Consider the following 15892-nt stretch of genomic DNA (forward strand, 5'->3'; position numbering starts at 1 on the left):
TGATTCCAGTTCAAGATCACCCACAACCCTCCTTGCATCCTGCAGTCTCAAGTTACCCAACTGCTGTCACTTTCATGTGCAAAACACAGACTGGCCTATTATTTGGCAATTAGTAGGCCTGGAGTGTATCTCTGTCTTTGAATAGAGTTTATGATCACAGAGGCATTGCTGTAGTGTATTGTAAATGTTAATTAGGGTAGAGTGCTTTTCACATAATACTAATGTGCCATCTGTTTCTCTTTTCTTCAACAGAGAGGTTTTTTGACATGGCTCTTAAGAACCTCCCGCAATGTAACCTCCCGGAAGAAATAAAGAAGTAAGTGCAGGGTGCTCCAAAGAAGCCACATCTACTTTGGGATAGCAATGGTTCCTTCCAGTTGTATCACCCTCCTCTTCATTTAAAAAGAAAAAGCCTGGCCAGATTACAAGATATCCCAGTAGTCATCTCATGGGCCAGATAGATCGCTCAGAAGCAGTGCAAGTCAGTGCATACTGGGGGCCCATTTACTTAGCTCAAGTGAAGGAATAGAGGAAAAAAACTTTTTTTTTTTTGGCTACTTTGACCATCGAATTGGCTTCTTCGACTTCGAATGGAACAATTCAAACTAAAAATCGTCCGACCATTCGATAGTCGATGTACTGTCTCTTTAAAAAAAACTTCCACCCCCTACTTCGCCACCTAAAACCTATCGAGGTGCCATGTTAGCCTATGGGGAAGGTCCCCATAGGCTTTCTATCAATTTTTAGGTCGAAGAAAAATCGTTCGATCGATGGATTAAAATCCTTCGGATCGAACGATTTGCGCTAAATCCTTCGACTTTGATATTCGAAGTCGAAGGATTTACATTACATAATTAACCCTCGATATTCGACCCTATGTAAATATGCCCCCTAGTGTAGGCTATAAAACAATGAGCATTCTAATACTCCCTCTCCTGTTTTGTTTTTGACCAGTCAACTTTGATTCAATACTGTGGCAGTGAACATGCTAATGACCCACAATCACAGTTAGTCAGATAGAGGACCATATAAACACTCTAGGTACCACACATTCTTCCTCGTCCCAATATTCTAGCACAAACACTTAAAGGAAAACTATACCCCCAAAATGAACACTTAAGCAACAGATAGTTTATATCAAAGTAAGTGACATATTAAAGAATCTTACCCAACTGGTCTATATATTTAAGTAAATGTTGCCCTTTTACATCTCTTGCCTTGAACCACTAGAGATCACCTGACCAGAAATCCTAACTGTAACAGGAAGAAGTGTGGAAGCAAAAGACACAACTCTGTCTGTTAATTGGCTCATGTGACCTAACATGTATGGTTTGTTTGTGTGCACCGTGAATCCTACGATCTCAAGGGGCGGCCCTTATATTTTAAAATGGCAATTTTCTATTTAGGATTACCCAATGGCACATACTACTTAAAAATATTATTATGAAAATGGTTTATTTACATGAAGCAGGGGTTTACATATGAGCTGTTTTATGCAATATCTTTTTATAGAGACCTACATTGTTTGGGGGGTATAGTTTTCCTTTAATAATGATTGCCATCACTGTATATACCTGTAGGCTTTCACACTGGCTGCACAGGTTTCAGAGTCAGACATACTACCTCTGTCTTGATGGTTTTCCCATGAAGTCTATTTTACCCTTTCTCTGACTCTCATGTTAAAAAAAAAAAAAAAAAAAGCCTTTGCCCAATGTCTCACCCTTTTACCCAGTTTTCTGATAAATTTTACCCCACTGTCTGGAACACCTTCCTGAATATCCATTTCAAAGAGAAAGCAATTACTCTTCCTAATTCTCAGCATCTCAGTCATTCCTTCTTTCTATTTTTTGGCCTCCCACACATTACTCCTGCCAAACCCAACCGGCCATTAACTCCTACACTAGGAGAAACTTCGGGCGACTTCGGAAATCTAAGCGCTGTGAGTGCATTGCCGCAGGCGTTTTTTCATTGAAGCAGGCAGAAGAAATGGGGAAGCAGTTCAGGGAGATTAGTCGCCCCAAAGAAGAAGCGATTAGTCGCCGGGCGACTAAATCTCCCCAAATCTCCAGGTGTGCCCCTCCCCTTATGGGTGCTGCTGACTGATCATTTACAAAGTCCTTAAAGGAACAGTAACATCAAAAAAATTAAAGTGTTTTAAAGTAATACAAATATAATGCAGTGTTGCCCTGCATTGGTAAAACTACTGTGTTTGCTTCAGAAACACTACTATTGTTTATATAAATAAGATGCTGTTTAGCAACGGGGACAGCCATTCAAAGGAGAAAAGGCTCAGGTTACACAGCAGATAAGCTCTGTAGAACATGATTGTGTTATCTGTTATCCACTATTTAACCTGTGCCTTATAGATTTTTTTCAGTTTCTGCCATTGCTACACAGCAGCTTGTTTATATAAACAATAGTATTGTTTCTGAAGCAGCTACATCAGTTTTACCAGTGCAGGGCAACACTACATTATATTTTTATTACTTTAAAACACTTGGTGTTACTGTTCCTTTAAAGGGGTGGTTCACCTTTAAGTTAACTTTTAGTATGTTATAGAATGAAAGTCCAAGCAACTTTTCAATTGGCATTCATTATTTATATATATATATATATATATATATATATATATATATATATAGTTTTTAAATTATTTTTTCTTCTGATCCTTTTCAACTTTCAAATAGGGGTCACTAAAACAAAATATATATTCCCTGTAATGTCTAAAAAACCAAATGATCTGTAAAGCTACCAATTTATCGGTATTCCTACTTTTTATTACTCATCTTTCTATTCAGTCCTCTCCTATTCATATTCCAGTCTCTTATTCAAATCAATGCATGGTTGCTTGGGTAATTTGGACCCTAGCAACCAGATTGCTGAAACTGCAGACTGGAGAGCTGCCTCATAAAAAGCTAAATAACTCAAAAACCACAAATAATAAAAAATGAAAACCAATTGCGCATAGTCTCAGAATATCTCTCTCTACATCTTACTAAAAGTTAATTGAAAAGTAAACAACCCCTTTAATATTGTAGCTGTCTGGATCTGCTACTTGTTCCATTCTGCTAAAAGCTGTGCAGGCCGTGTGCAGCCTGTGGAAGTGTCTGGCTCAGAGAATCACTGTAATGTATTGAGAACCAGCAGATGGTATTGCCTGCTCTCCAGCTGCTCTCAATTACAGCTCCCAGGGAATTATGGTGATGTTCTGGAAAGAAAAATAAAAGTGTAACAAATACGTGTAATTCTATCCAAATGTCCAAACCGTGTATACGCTGATGCACATTTTTATTAATCTCCCTGCTGTTTGTCTCTTCTTCCCAGTATTTCCTGCAAGAAATGCGTTGTGGTGGGGAACGGAGGAGTGCTGCGCAACAGCTCATTGGGCAAAAAAATTGACAGCTATGACATCATAATAAGGTATTTACTCCCTCTGCCCTCAAGCAGAACATTTTATTTGTATTGAGAACAATGCAATGCTGAGTGAGTGGGAAATGGACGTGTTCTGCTTCTTTATTTTGCACTGTTCCTGTTGATCAACAGCTGCTGTCTCGTTTGCCTCTGCACATATTCTACTTCTTATATTACCAATCCTCTCTGAAAGATAAAGTCAATTTTGCACTCATTAACTTTTATGCACATCTCCGAGTCGCACCTTAGGCCAGAGGTTTTCAGGTATTTTGGTCTCTTACTGTTTCTTTTTGGCCTTTTTGACTCCTACATAAACATATCGTATAGAAAATTTGAGCAGGCACTTCTAAGGACCAATCTTCCAGGCAGACTTTATCAATTAAAAAGTATTTTATTTATTCCAGTGTACTAGGATACCCGGTGGAATAAATAAAATACTTTTTAAATTGAAAAAGTGGAAGATTGGTCCTTAGAAGTGCCTGCTCAATTTTTTCTATACGGTTATCAGCTCCCTCAGCTGAAGGTTCAGGGCGGTGCACCTGTACCTCTTCTCTAAACTGGTGAGTTTTTCACTTTTGAGACCTGAAAGATTTACTGCATTTACCTACTAGTGTTCATGATCCTAATTTGATACATAAAACATATAGCTAATAATACAGGTATGGGACCTGTTATGCAGAAGGCTCGGGATATGGGGCTTTCCGGATAACGTATCTTTCCGTAATTTAGATGTTCATGCCTCAAGTCTACTAGAAAGTCACTTAAACATTCAATAAACTCAATAGGCCGGTTTTGCCTCCAATAAGGATTAATTATATCTTAGTTTGGGTCAAGTACAAGCTACTGTTTTATTGGGTTGTTTTAAAAAGGTTTTTATTTAAGTTTTCAAGGGAGGGGAAGAAAAAAAAGGGGGGGGCAGAAAACAAGTAATAACACACAAAACATTGTTCATATCCAAAGTACATAGTATACATAGGTTTCGCAATTGTACTTGTGAGAGTACATTAAATACAGTTTATTCATGGCAGGTTACATCATTCATATCACAACCGGGTGAGGCACAGGTTATGCCTTGTTAGCCTATGGCAGGGGTCCCCAACCTTTTTTACTTGTGAGCCACATTTAAATGTAAAAAAGAGTTGGATAGCAAGACAAACATGAAAAAGTCCATGGGGATGCCAAATAAGGGCTGTGATTGGCTATTTGGTCGCCCCTAGGTGTACTGGCGGCCTGAAGGAGGGTCCGTTTGGCAGTACAACTGGTTTTTATGCAACCAAAACTTGCCTCCAAGCCAAAAATTCAAAAATAAGCACCTGCTTTGAGGCCACTGGGAGCAACATCCAAGGGGTTGCGAGCTACTGTTTGGGGACCGCTGGCCTATGGCATTAGCTCGGCATCTCTACCTGGTTGGCATCTAGCCAGGGGTTTTCAAACTTGGTCAGACATCCCGAGCTATGTAGGTGAGTTTAAGGGATGGCAAGGTTTTGTTAATTAAATTGATCAAAGCTGTAATTGTTGGGGTACTATTTCCCATCCAACCCATCACAACCAATTTCTTAGCCTAATCCAATGTTACTCTCATGAGTATTCTCGTCCTATTCAATGGGAGACAATACTCTACAGACCCCCAACAAACAGACCTCTGGGGAGCATACATGTGGTAAGTCAAGGTGTTCTGCTAAGTTCCATGAAACCTGCTTCCAAAATTTCTGTATTGAAGGGCACTGCCATGTGAGGTGCAGGAATGATGCCATAGGCTCTTGGCAACTTGGACATTGGTCGCCACCCTATCTGCGCACTGTTTTATTATTACAGAGAAAAATAATTGCATTATTTGAATAAAATGGAGTCTATGGGAGAGGGCCTTTCCGTAATTCGGAACTTTCTAGTTAATGGGTTTCCAGATAATTGATCCCATACCTGTATAAAGATACATTTTTTTTAAATAAATTACAACAGCCGTCATATTGCAAACTTTAAACTTCATCGGACATCAGGATAGGCTAGCCCTACTCTTTAGAGGCCTCTATCCAATGTCCTTTACATTTCTGGTCCATATTTTAAGTATAGAGCTGTGTTATAATTATTTGTTATGTCTGTATTAAGCATATTCTAAATGTAATACATGATTCACCCCAAGCCTTTCACAGCTACACCCGTTTGCGGGCCATGTATTTCAGTGACATATTCCAGTACATTTTGGATCTCAATGTCAGAATATGTTTTCAGGGAGAAGAGCACCCCCATATACTCCACCCATTCCTGTGTTTGGGTTGGCCTGTGAGCCTGTGATGTGATTGGACAATATCAGTTTTTAGTCTCAATTATCAAGTTACCCTATAAGTCTCTGCCCAGCCAATGGAAAACGTGGGAATTATGTGTATGATTAGCTTCTTGTATGCACAGAACATATATTTTTGACAAGTTTAGATTGCTGTTATTGCTGCTGATAAATATAGAAGTACAGTCATATGAAAACGTTTGGGAACCCCTCCAGCCTGCGTAATAATTTACTCCACTTTCAACAAAAAAAGATAACAGTGTTATGTCTTTGATTTCACAGGAACATCTGAGTACTGGGCTGTTTTCTGAACAAAGATTTTAGTGAACCAGTATTCAGCTGTATGAAATGAAATCAAATGTAAAAAAACTGGCTGTGCAAAAATGTGGGTACCCTTGCTAATTTGAATACATGTAACTGCTGAATACTGATTACTGGCAACACCAAATTGTTTGGATTAGCTCATTAAGCCTTGAACTTCATTGGCATACCGCCATCCAGAATCCAGACACTCCTCAAAGGCTATAAGAGGTGTCTAGAGAGACTATTTGCAAAAGGAGGCTTGACTAAGTATTGATGTAATATCTCTGTTGGGGTGCCCAAATTTATGCACCTGTCTAATTTTGTTATGATACATATTGCATATTTTCTGTTAATCCAATAAACTGTGTCACTGCTGAAATACTACTGGCATGTTTAAAGGAAGTTGCTACTTTGAAACTCGGCCAATGAAAAACAAAACTCCAAAGAATTAAGAGGGGGTTCCCAAACTTTTTCATATGACTGTATATTCTCCCTGTAATGTCACAATACTTGTCTGTCTAAAAATCTACTTGTTCCCACAGAATGAACGACGGTCCTGTGCTGGGTTATGAAGATGACGTGGGACAGAAGACAACGTTCCGACTCTGCTATCCTGAGTCCATCTTCTCACACAGTTTGCACTATGATCCTAACACTACTGTTGTCCTATTGATGTTTAAGCCTCATGATGTCAAGTGGTTATCAGAGCTGCTCATGCACAAACGAGTGGTAAGTGGGAATGCTGCTTTGCATCGATACACAGACTGAAACAATAAAAAGGAATGTTCAGAGCTAACAGTAGCCAGTATACTTACAAGCAGGTCAATTCATCTGACGTCCCATGTCTCTTTGCCCTGTACATGAAATGGAAGGCGTTTCCAAAGATTTATTTGTAAGCCACATGGATGGCGCGCGTCTTTTCTAATTTGCTTAACCCCTGTATGAGAAATATAAACTGAAACAAGCACGTGCGTTAAACGGTTCTGCAAAACAATGGTGGGTTGGACCTGGAAATCATGCAGTTCTCTGTGATCGTCCAGTTGACTGTCACCAGCTTACTTCCGACTGTTGAACAAAAACTGTTGAGTTCAAAATTTTCTTTTCAGCATATCCCCATTGCTAGTGAGTCAAATAATCAGACATGGAGAATCCATTCCTGGCACAAGGAATGAAGCGAATGATAACACATATATATTGGAGACAAATAAGATGTACACTCAAACATGTTTATTTGTGTATCACCTGTGACCCCTCTGTATACTCCTTAGTTTTCACCACAAATCTTACTGAATTGACCACTAGCTAGGATTTCAGTTGTATCTAATTCTGCCCAAATCTAATTCTGCCCAAATTTTACCCTAACTGGCCTGCAGGCCAAGCCTCCTTGTCACTGCTCTAACTCACTCAGGGTGGTCAACCCAGGGCCGTATTTCATGTGTGGGCGCCCAGAGGTTGGCATCACCCCCTTTTAGCCTACACAATTAATATAGCTGCACCGGTTTCTGGATTAGGCCAAAGATTCAGCCTTTTTCAGCAGGATTCAGATTCAGCCAAATCTAAGTGCCTGGCTGAACTGAATCCGAAAACAAAAATTCACGTGACTTTTCTTCACACAAACGAGAAAGTCAAAAAATTTCAAGCCAGGCGGTTCTCTTTCCCCCCTAATTTACATATGCAAATAAGGGCTAGGGTTTGGTTTGGGATTTGCCGATTCTTTAACAAAGGATTTGGGTCCTGTGCTGGGTTTCATAAGGGGTTCGGGATTTAGGTGAATCGTAAAATAGTGGATTTGGTGCATCCCTAACAAATAACAGACCCTTCAACCTGGTTTTCATGTACAGGAAATTGAACAAAATAAAAATTGAATTAAAATTCAATAATGTTCTTAATTTGGTCTCCTTTGTTATTTAAATTACATGTTCCCCTATGTGTGGAATTGTGTCTAAATTTTGACTACTCCCAAGACCTTTAGGTTCAAGTCTTTTCTGGTAAATGTTGGGGAACTAAAACAAGCACAAGCAACTTCCAATTCCCTAAAGGGACTGATATCGGCAGAAGATTTTGGATATTGTTCGACTAGTTGATTGGGCTGGCTGGAAAATTTTGATCGGATGCCTTTGAAGGCACCCAAACATCGGCCATTTATTAGTATTGAATCATCAAATACAGGTAGAATTCTATTGTTTCTATATTGTATATCGGACGATTCAGCTCTACACGTGTACAAAAAGATCGGAATTGTAACGTCTATAGCCACCTTAAGTGAGTGAGTTCCAGTATATGCTGTGCCAGGATCATGTCACCTCTAATTGTTTGATGCCTGTCTGATAGAGCACATATGGATTCTGGAGGAAACCAGCCATGAATCTGATCTACAAGCCCCACCAGCTGAGAGTGCTGAATCCTTTCATTCTTCGCCAAGTATCTCAGAACCTACTGAATTTTCCAATCAGCTTTCCAAAGACCGAGGTGAGTTCACAATTTCTCATTCACTTACTGAATGTTCTACAGAATATCTGTGTCCTAGTTATGTGATGAGCTTGCAAGCCTCAAAGCATCCCTTCTCTATTACCTGAGTGTTGTACCACTTCAGAGTCTCCAAAAAACCCACTGATCCATTCATGATTGGCTGATTGTACGATTTTGTATTGCTTTGGCTTACATTGGTTTGTTCAAGTACACTAACATGATAAAACATCCAAATATATTGTCCACACTTCTGTAGAATTTATTTCTGGAATTATTTATTGAATATTATATTCTAATATGCATCGAGGAGAATTGGCTTAGGGCAGGGGCACACGGGCAGATTCGGGGAGATTTAATCGCCTGGCGACTCATCACCTCTTCTGCAGGGCGACAATCTCCCCGAACTGCCTTCCCCCTGCTATAATGAGAAAACGCCTGCGCCAATGCGCTTGCAGCGATTCGATCTCCGAAGTTGCCTCACGAGGAAACTTCGGGCGACTTCGGAAATCGAAGCGCCGCGAGTGCATTGGCGCAGGTGTTTTCTCATTATAGCAGGGGGAAGGCAGTTCGGGCGACTAAATCTCCCCGAATCTGCCCGTGTGCCCCTGCCCTTAGGGTACAGAGTAAAAAAAAAAAAAACGTTAAAAAAATTGATGTAGTGTAGTAGTTATTTTATATCTTTTAATACACCCTTTTGTGATAACACACTTTACAAGGGTAAAGGTGCTCTTTTCCACAGCCAGCGAGGTTAATAAGTTACCCTTCAAACCAACACTAGTTACCATTGGATACTCACAAACGTTTTGTATATCAGCAGGCCTTGAACAACTTCAGCTTCCCAATTGTTACTAACATTAATTCTAAAAAAAAAAAAAAAAATAAATACGCTTGCGATAGTGTAAAACCTTTTAATAAATATCTATTTTGATAAAAACACACTCACAAAAAAAACGATTACAGGGGTTGTTCACCTTTCAGTTAACTTTTAGTATGATGTAGAGTGTGATGTTTTGAGACGATTTGCAATTAGTTTCCATTTTTTATTATTTGGGGTTTTTGAGTTATTTAGATTTTTATTCAGCAGCTCTCCAGTTGGCAGTTTCAGCAATCTGGTTGCTAGGGTCCAAATTACCATAGCAACCATGTACTGATTTGAATAAGAGACTGGAATATGAAAAGGGGAGGGCCTGAATAAAAAGATGAGAAATAAAAATAAATGTGTAGCCTTACAGAGCATTTTTTTTTTTTAAATGGGGTAATTGACCCCCATTTGAAAGTTGGAAAGAAGCAGAAGGGTTAGGGTACAGCGTAGCTAGGTCAATATAATTCTGTATTATAGAAACTATAGAAGTATAATAAACGCTCTTTAAACTTTTATCTTTTTTTTTTTGTTTTAAGTCAATACAAAAAGTTTGCAATTCTAATATCAGACTTTTGGGTAAATAAATAATAATACAGTCTCTTCCTCATAAAAAAAAAGGTGTGTAAATAGGAAGTATATTTATCTCTCTCTCATGAAAGAAGATTAAAAAAGCAGAAAGTTATTTTAATTGTTCATAGTCTGCCAAGGCCAGTTGCTATACAAATACTATAACTATAAACTGTCATCTTTGGATTTGTTTCTGTAAATAATGTATAACGGATAAAGTGTTTTTATAGAGCACTTCTACTTGATAATCATGGCAGCCATTGTTATCACCATATTTACACCCAGGCACAAGTTAAGAAACTTGGCACAGGGCAATGAACCTGAGGATCAAGGTTGAAATGTTGTGCCAGAGGCTAAGGTCTTAAAGGAGAACTAAACCCTAAAAATTAATATGGCTAAAAATGCCATGTTTTATATACTAAATTTATTGCACCAGCCTAAAGTTTCAGCTTGTCAATAGCAGCAATGATCCAGGACTTCAAACTTGTCACAGGGGGTCACCATCTTGGAAAGTGTCTGTGACACTCACATGCTCAGTGGGCTCTGAGCAGCTGTTGAGAAGCTAAACTTAGGGGTCGTCACTAATTATCCGGCAGAAAATGAGCTTCCCCTGTAATATAAGCTGACGCTACAGGTTTGCTGATTATTAAATTCTGATGCTAATTGCACTGATTTCTGTGCTGCCATGTAATAAATATCAGTATTAATTACTAATCCTTCCTATATTGTGACATTTCTATTCTATGTGTACTGTATATTGTGAGTGGGTCCCTAAGCTCAGTAAGTGACAGCAGCACAGAGCATGTGCAGCGAATCAGCAGAAAAGAAGATGGGGAGCTACTGGGGCATCTTTGGAGACACAGATCTTTACTGCTAAAGGGCTGTGGTTGCCTTGGGCTGGTACAGAAGCCCAAAACATAATGTACAAAATTTCTAGCTACTTCTTTAGTTCAGCTTTAGTTCTCCTAATGGTTTACTACTGTCATATACTGTTCTGATTAGTGCTGGGTATTTTTCTGTCAACATCTCACTGTGTTATAAAACATGGGTCTCAGGATCTGGAAAAGCAATGAAAGGTTTGTTGATGGACACTGATGATGATCTCAATACGGTTTGTCCACTTTTGTGACCACTTTGACTGCCAAGCTCTCCCCTATCAATATCCAACCAAGTGTCTTCTTTTCTTTCTTTAGAAACCAAAGCATCCGACAACTGGGATTATCGCCATCACCCTGGCATTCCATATATGCAACGAAGTACATATAGCAGGATTCAAATACAACCTGACATCTTTAAACAGTACACTACATTACTATGGAAACGAGACCATGTCTGTCATGGCTCAGGTAAGTCGTTTCCCAGCAACAGACATGATTCTGTGCACAACTATGAATGTAGACCTCTATATATGGCACTATAGGAAAAAGGCATATAATAAGCGGTGTGTGGTTACCCTGTATCTTTTTTTTTTTTTACAGAACAAAATACTCAGTTTAAGCGAATAAGACACCTATACATCAATATCTGATTACATACATGATCACTTTATTGCTATGGGATGATGAAAGAGTTAAAGGACTAAAAATAAGTGAGAGGAGACCCTTAATCAAATAATTCAAATTTTAAAATGAATAAGGGATGCACCAAATCCAGTATTTTGGATTCGGCCGAATACCAAACCGACTCATAATTTGTGTACGTAAATTAGCGATGGGAAGTGGAAAACATTTTTTACTTCCTTGTTTTGTGACAAAAAGTCACGTGATTTCCATCCCCGCCCCCAATTTGCATACACCCAATGTCCTTCAACTGACTTCTAGTTTAAGGGAATTTTTTCAGTATAAAGATAAAAACTGGGTAAATAGATAGGCTGTGCAAAATAAAACATGTTTCTAATATAGTTAGTTAGCCAAAAATGTAATGTATAAGGACTGGAGTGACTGGATGTCTAACATAACAGAACACTACTTCCTGCTTTTCAGCTCTCTTGGTTTCCACTGATTGGTTACCAGGCAGAGACTTGAGGGGAGGGGGCCACATGGGATATAAATGTTGCTTTTGAATCAAAGCTCAGTGCTGAGGATCAGTTGCAAACTCACAGCCTATCTATTTACCAAGTTTTTATTTTTACACTGAACTGTTCCTTTAAGAGAATTCCCACTTATTATCCCTCTGGCAGTTTTTGGGTAGGGGGAGCTTTTCAGTGTTTTTAAACTGTCAGTTACCCGATAATGTTGTGAAATTTTAATTGTGCCCTTTCTCTGCTTTCCAGAACGAATACCACAACATTTCAGCTGAGCAGATGTTTATAAGGGACCTCGTTGAACAGAAAACAATTAAGAACTTGACGTGATACATATTACTAAGGACATCTGACAAATCAAAGACACTTTTCCTATTTTTATACATTTCTTCTTTTTTTTTAACCGTTAAAGTATTTTTGGGGGGAAAAAATCAAGACGGAAAAATGAAAAAAAAAACTTTAATACCCCATGCGTTCCGTGTAATGGATATGGGATATTGGAATCCCTCTTGTCCATGTGTAGGGAGAAGAGCCGGCAGAATTTCTGCCGAGTGTTTGGCTGGATAGAGTGTTAGTTCTGGTGGCCTAGCTCTTTAACACTCTACAGAATTAGATGTTTCCTCAGATTTGTCTAATCGCCCGGATCCTCCCATTGGAGCGCTCAAGCCAGGAGCAAAGATGTAATATGTACATTTGTATAGAATTGTTTTGAGAAATTATCAGTATTTTGCCCAAAAAAAAATGTTATATAGGAGTTATGTAGTAAAATGGACAACATTAGGCCCTGTCCCTAAACCTGGTTTACTGGATTAGACTGCAAACTTTGTTCGTGTTACTCCATAACCTCCAGTGTGTTCTCCTGTTTCATTTCAAAATGTTTGTATCTTTTAGGGATGCACTGAATCCACTATTTTGGATTCGGCCGAACCCCCGAATCCTTCACAAAAGATTCGGCCGAGAACCGAATCCTACATTGCATATGCAAATTAGGAGTGGGAAGGGGAAAACATTTTTTACTTCCTTGATTTACCTCCCCGTCCCTAATTTGCATATGCAAATTCGGATTTGGTTTAGCTGGGCAGAACGATTCGTCCGAATCTGAATCCTGCTGAAAAAGGCCGAACCCCGAACCGATTCCTGGATTGGATGCATCCCTAATATCTTTAGGGTTGTTTCTGTATCAAGGAATGCCGTCAGTTCATGAACGGGATCACTTCCTTCAGTGATGAGGCTGTGATATCCTGCGGTTGGTCTGAGTTGCATTATTTGGGAGAAATACACTAATCACATTGACCCCTTAACCCCATTCAAACAAGGGGCGCATTCTCTTGTTCAACAATGTTCACTGCAGAGTGTCGGTCCATTTGGGTTAAGGGGCATCTAGACTCTCACAAAAAAAGAATGTGAACTAACTCGGGGTAGTAGTTGACATTTCTTTTCTATTTTCAGTGGTTTTTGTAATATTGGCAGTTTTAGACCGCTAATACACGATGTTCGTCTTATCCAAAGCGATCCAAAACTGACAGCATAACCACTAAAAACTGAAAATGAATGTTGATTCTGACTTGAGTACTGATTACGTTTACATAATTTTTTTGGGGGGTGGAGTTTGCAGAAAGGTATTGCAGATACCCCCAGGGTAATAGATTGTATCAGGCACTGGGATTTAAATAGTGAATATCTCCTAAGTGTAACGGCACACGTATCATATCTGCTGCGAGTGGAGTTGCCAAAACACTAACCATTGTTAAAGGGGCAGCATACACCTACAGCTTGTGCTAGAAATGTATTCTGCCTATTCCTTTCATTTTAGTTTTAAATGGAGAGAATGAGCTCAGTATAAACAACCTCCGCCCCCCTTGTTGCCCCTCAGTTTGGCATACAGAGAAGTCCAGGGGGTATATATATACACATGTACACTGGGTACTTTGATCAACTATCTTCTCCCAAGGCTTCTCACAAAAACCTGGAAGTTGAAACTCACTGGGGCTCATTTATAGATACGCCCAAAAGAAGCGACACAAGGGGAGAACCAGCCGCTGTATATTGTGCTTGGGGAATATATATCATCTCAGGCTCATTTACCAACACCTGGGCAACCAATCAGTGATCAGCTTTATTCAAACCGCCGCAAATAGACCAGCAAAGAAAATATTACATTGGATCCTTCCCGTGTGCAAAGTGCCGAGTGTTAGCGCTGATGTTCTTTTGCTCACAGCCCTTTGGATGGAGATCACTTTAGGTTTTTTGGGGGTTTTTTGTGCAATGATGTAAAAAAAAAAAAAAAATGCTGACTAGAAACCTATATCAACCAGTGACGATTGCGTATACGTGTGTAGTTTTTTTTTTGTATTATAATTTAATCTCTGCTGTTCTTCTCTGGAATTTAGGCTAGAGGATAGAGGCATTCGTTGTAAGCAGATAGCAAGGTAACTTTTTGGTAGCGTCGGATTGAGAACACGCAGGAGAGCAGCATCGTTTGTACATATCTCTGTGAATGTATGGTGATACCAATAAAGGTACTTCTGAATGCTCTTGTTTCTGATTAAATCCAAAGCAACCATGGTATATGGATATCTGTCTGCCTGCCATACACATACAGCTATAGGATCCGGAAACCCATTATCCAGAAAGCTCGGAATTATGGAAAGGCCATATTCCTTAGACTAGAATTGGGTACCTGCAAAGTGGTCGGATTTCGGGCAAAAAGTGCCAGATTCTGTTCAGGCAGTCTGTGGGTAACTCGGCTGGGTACCCAACAAAGATGCGGCTTCATCCCTCCCACCCTCCCTTGTGTTTTTTTTGGTTTTTTTTTTGCGCCAGAGTGACATCACTTCCAGTCAAATGTTACATCACTTCTGGTTCTGCGTGTCTCCCGGGTCGGAAGGTTAGTTGGCCTATTGCAGGAACATACGGGTCAAATTGTGTTGGTACGGGTTTCAAAACATAATGGACCCATGCAGGACTCTACCTTCGACTCCATTTTAACCATATAACTAAATGCTTAAAATGTTTCCTTTTTCTCTGTAATAATAAAACAGTAGCTTGTACTTGATCCCAACTAATATATCCTTAATCCTTATTGGAAGCAAAACCAGCCTATTGGGTTTATTTAATGTTTAAGTAGACTTCAGGGTAAGGGCACACCTGGAGATTCGAGGAGATAAACTTCAAGCGACTTCGGAAAATCGAAGCGCCACAAGTGCATTGGTGCAGGTGTTTTTTCATTGAAGCAGACGGAAGACACGGAGAAGCAGTTCGGGGAGATTAGTCGCCCCAAAGAACATTTGATTAGTCGCCGGGCGACTAAATCTCCCCATATCTCCAGGTGTGCCCTTACCCTAAGGCAGGGGTCCCCAACCTTTTTCCACCCGTGAGCAACATTCAGATGTAACCAGAGTTGGGGAGCAACGCAAGGATGAAAAAAGTTCCTGGCTAGTGCCAAGTAATGGTTGTGATTGACTATTGGTAGCCCCTATGTGGACTGGCAGCCTGCAGGAGCCTCTGTTTGGTAGGACACCTGGTTTTTATGCAACCAAAACTTTCCTCCAAGCCTGGAATTCAAAAATAAGCACCTGCTCTGAGGCCACTGAGAGCAACATCCAAGGGGTTGGAGAGCAACATGTTGCTCACGAGCTACTGGTTGGGGACCACTGCCCTAAGGTATGGAGATCCAGAATAAAGGGAAAACCCCTTATCCAGAAAACGCCAGGTCCCGAGTATTCTGGATAACAAGTTTCGTATGATATTATTGGTATATGTACAGCCGCTTTAGGGCTCCGGATTTGCTGCTGTGCATAAAATATTTTTAGCATGATGGTCACCCAAGTTCCAACACAAAATATGTAATGGATTTGGGCCAAAAATAGACACGTATTTCTGCCTCTGTATCTAAACATCTCCTGTGGAAGAGCACATGTCTTAGGTGGCATATATCATGGGAAAAGAATCACATAAAATCTAAAGGTGAGCGAGC

General features: G+C 39.8%; 1 protein-coding gene across 2 annotated transcripts in view; it reads left to right on the forward strand.

The window, feature by feature from the left end:
* Window positions 1–14446, forward strand: part of st3gal6.L (ST3 beta-galactoside alpha-2,3-sialyltransferase 6 L homeolog) — a 90272-nt gene extending 75826 nt beyond the window's left edge. The window contains 8 exon segments of one of the 2 annotated variants that reach the window (NM_001089629.1): window positions 253–316; window positions 3325–3353; window positions 3356–3394; window positions 3396–3420; window positions 6538–6724; window positions 8327–8464; window positions 11087–11239; window positions 12166–12479. In NM_001089629.1, coding sequence (NP_001083098.1) covers window positions 253–316; window positions 3325–3353; window positions 3356–3394; window positions 3396–3420; window positions 6538–6724; window positions 8327–8464; window positions 11087–11239; window positions 12166–12246 — 716 coding nt within the window. In that variant the 3' untranslated portion in view covers window positions 12247–12479. 2 annotated transcript variants of the gene reach the window in all.
* The last annotated feature ends 1446 nt before the right edge of the window (window positions 14447–15892 follow it).

Source organism: Xenopus laevis, chromosome 2L (genome assembly GCF_017654675.1).
Source record: "Xenopus laevis strain J_2021 chromosome 2L, Xenopus_laevis_v10.1, whole genome shotgun sequence".
Taxonomy (NCBI): Eukaryota; Metazoa; Chordata; class Amphibia; order Anura; family Pipidae; genus Xenopus; species Xenopus laevis.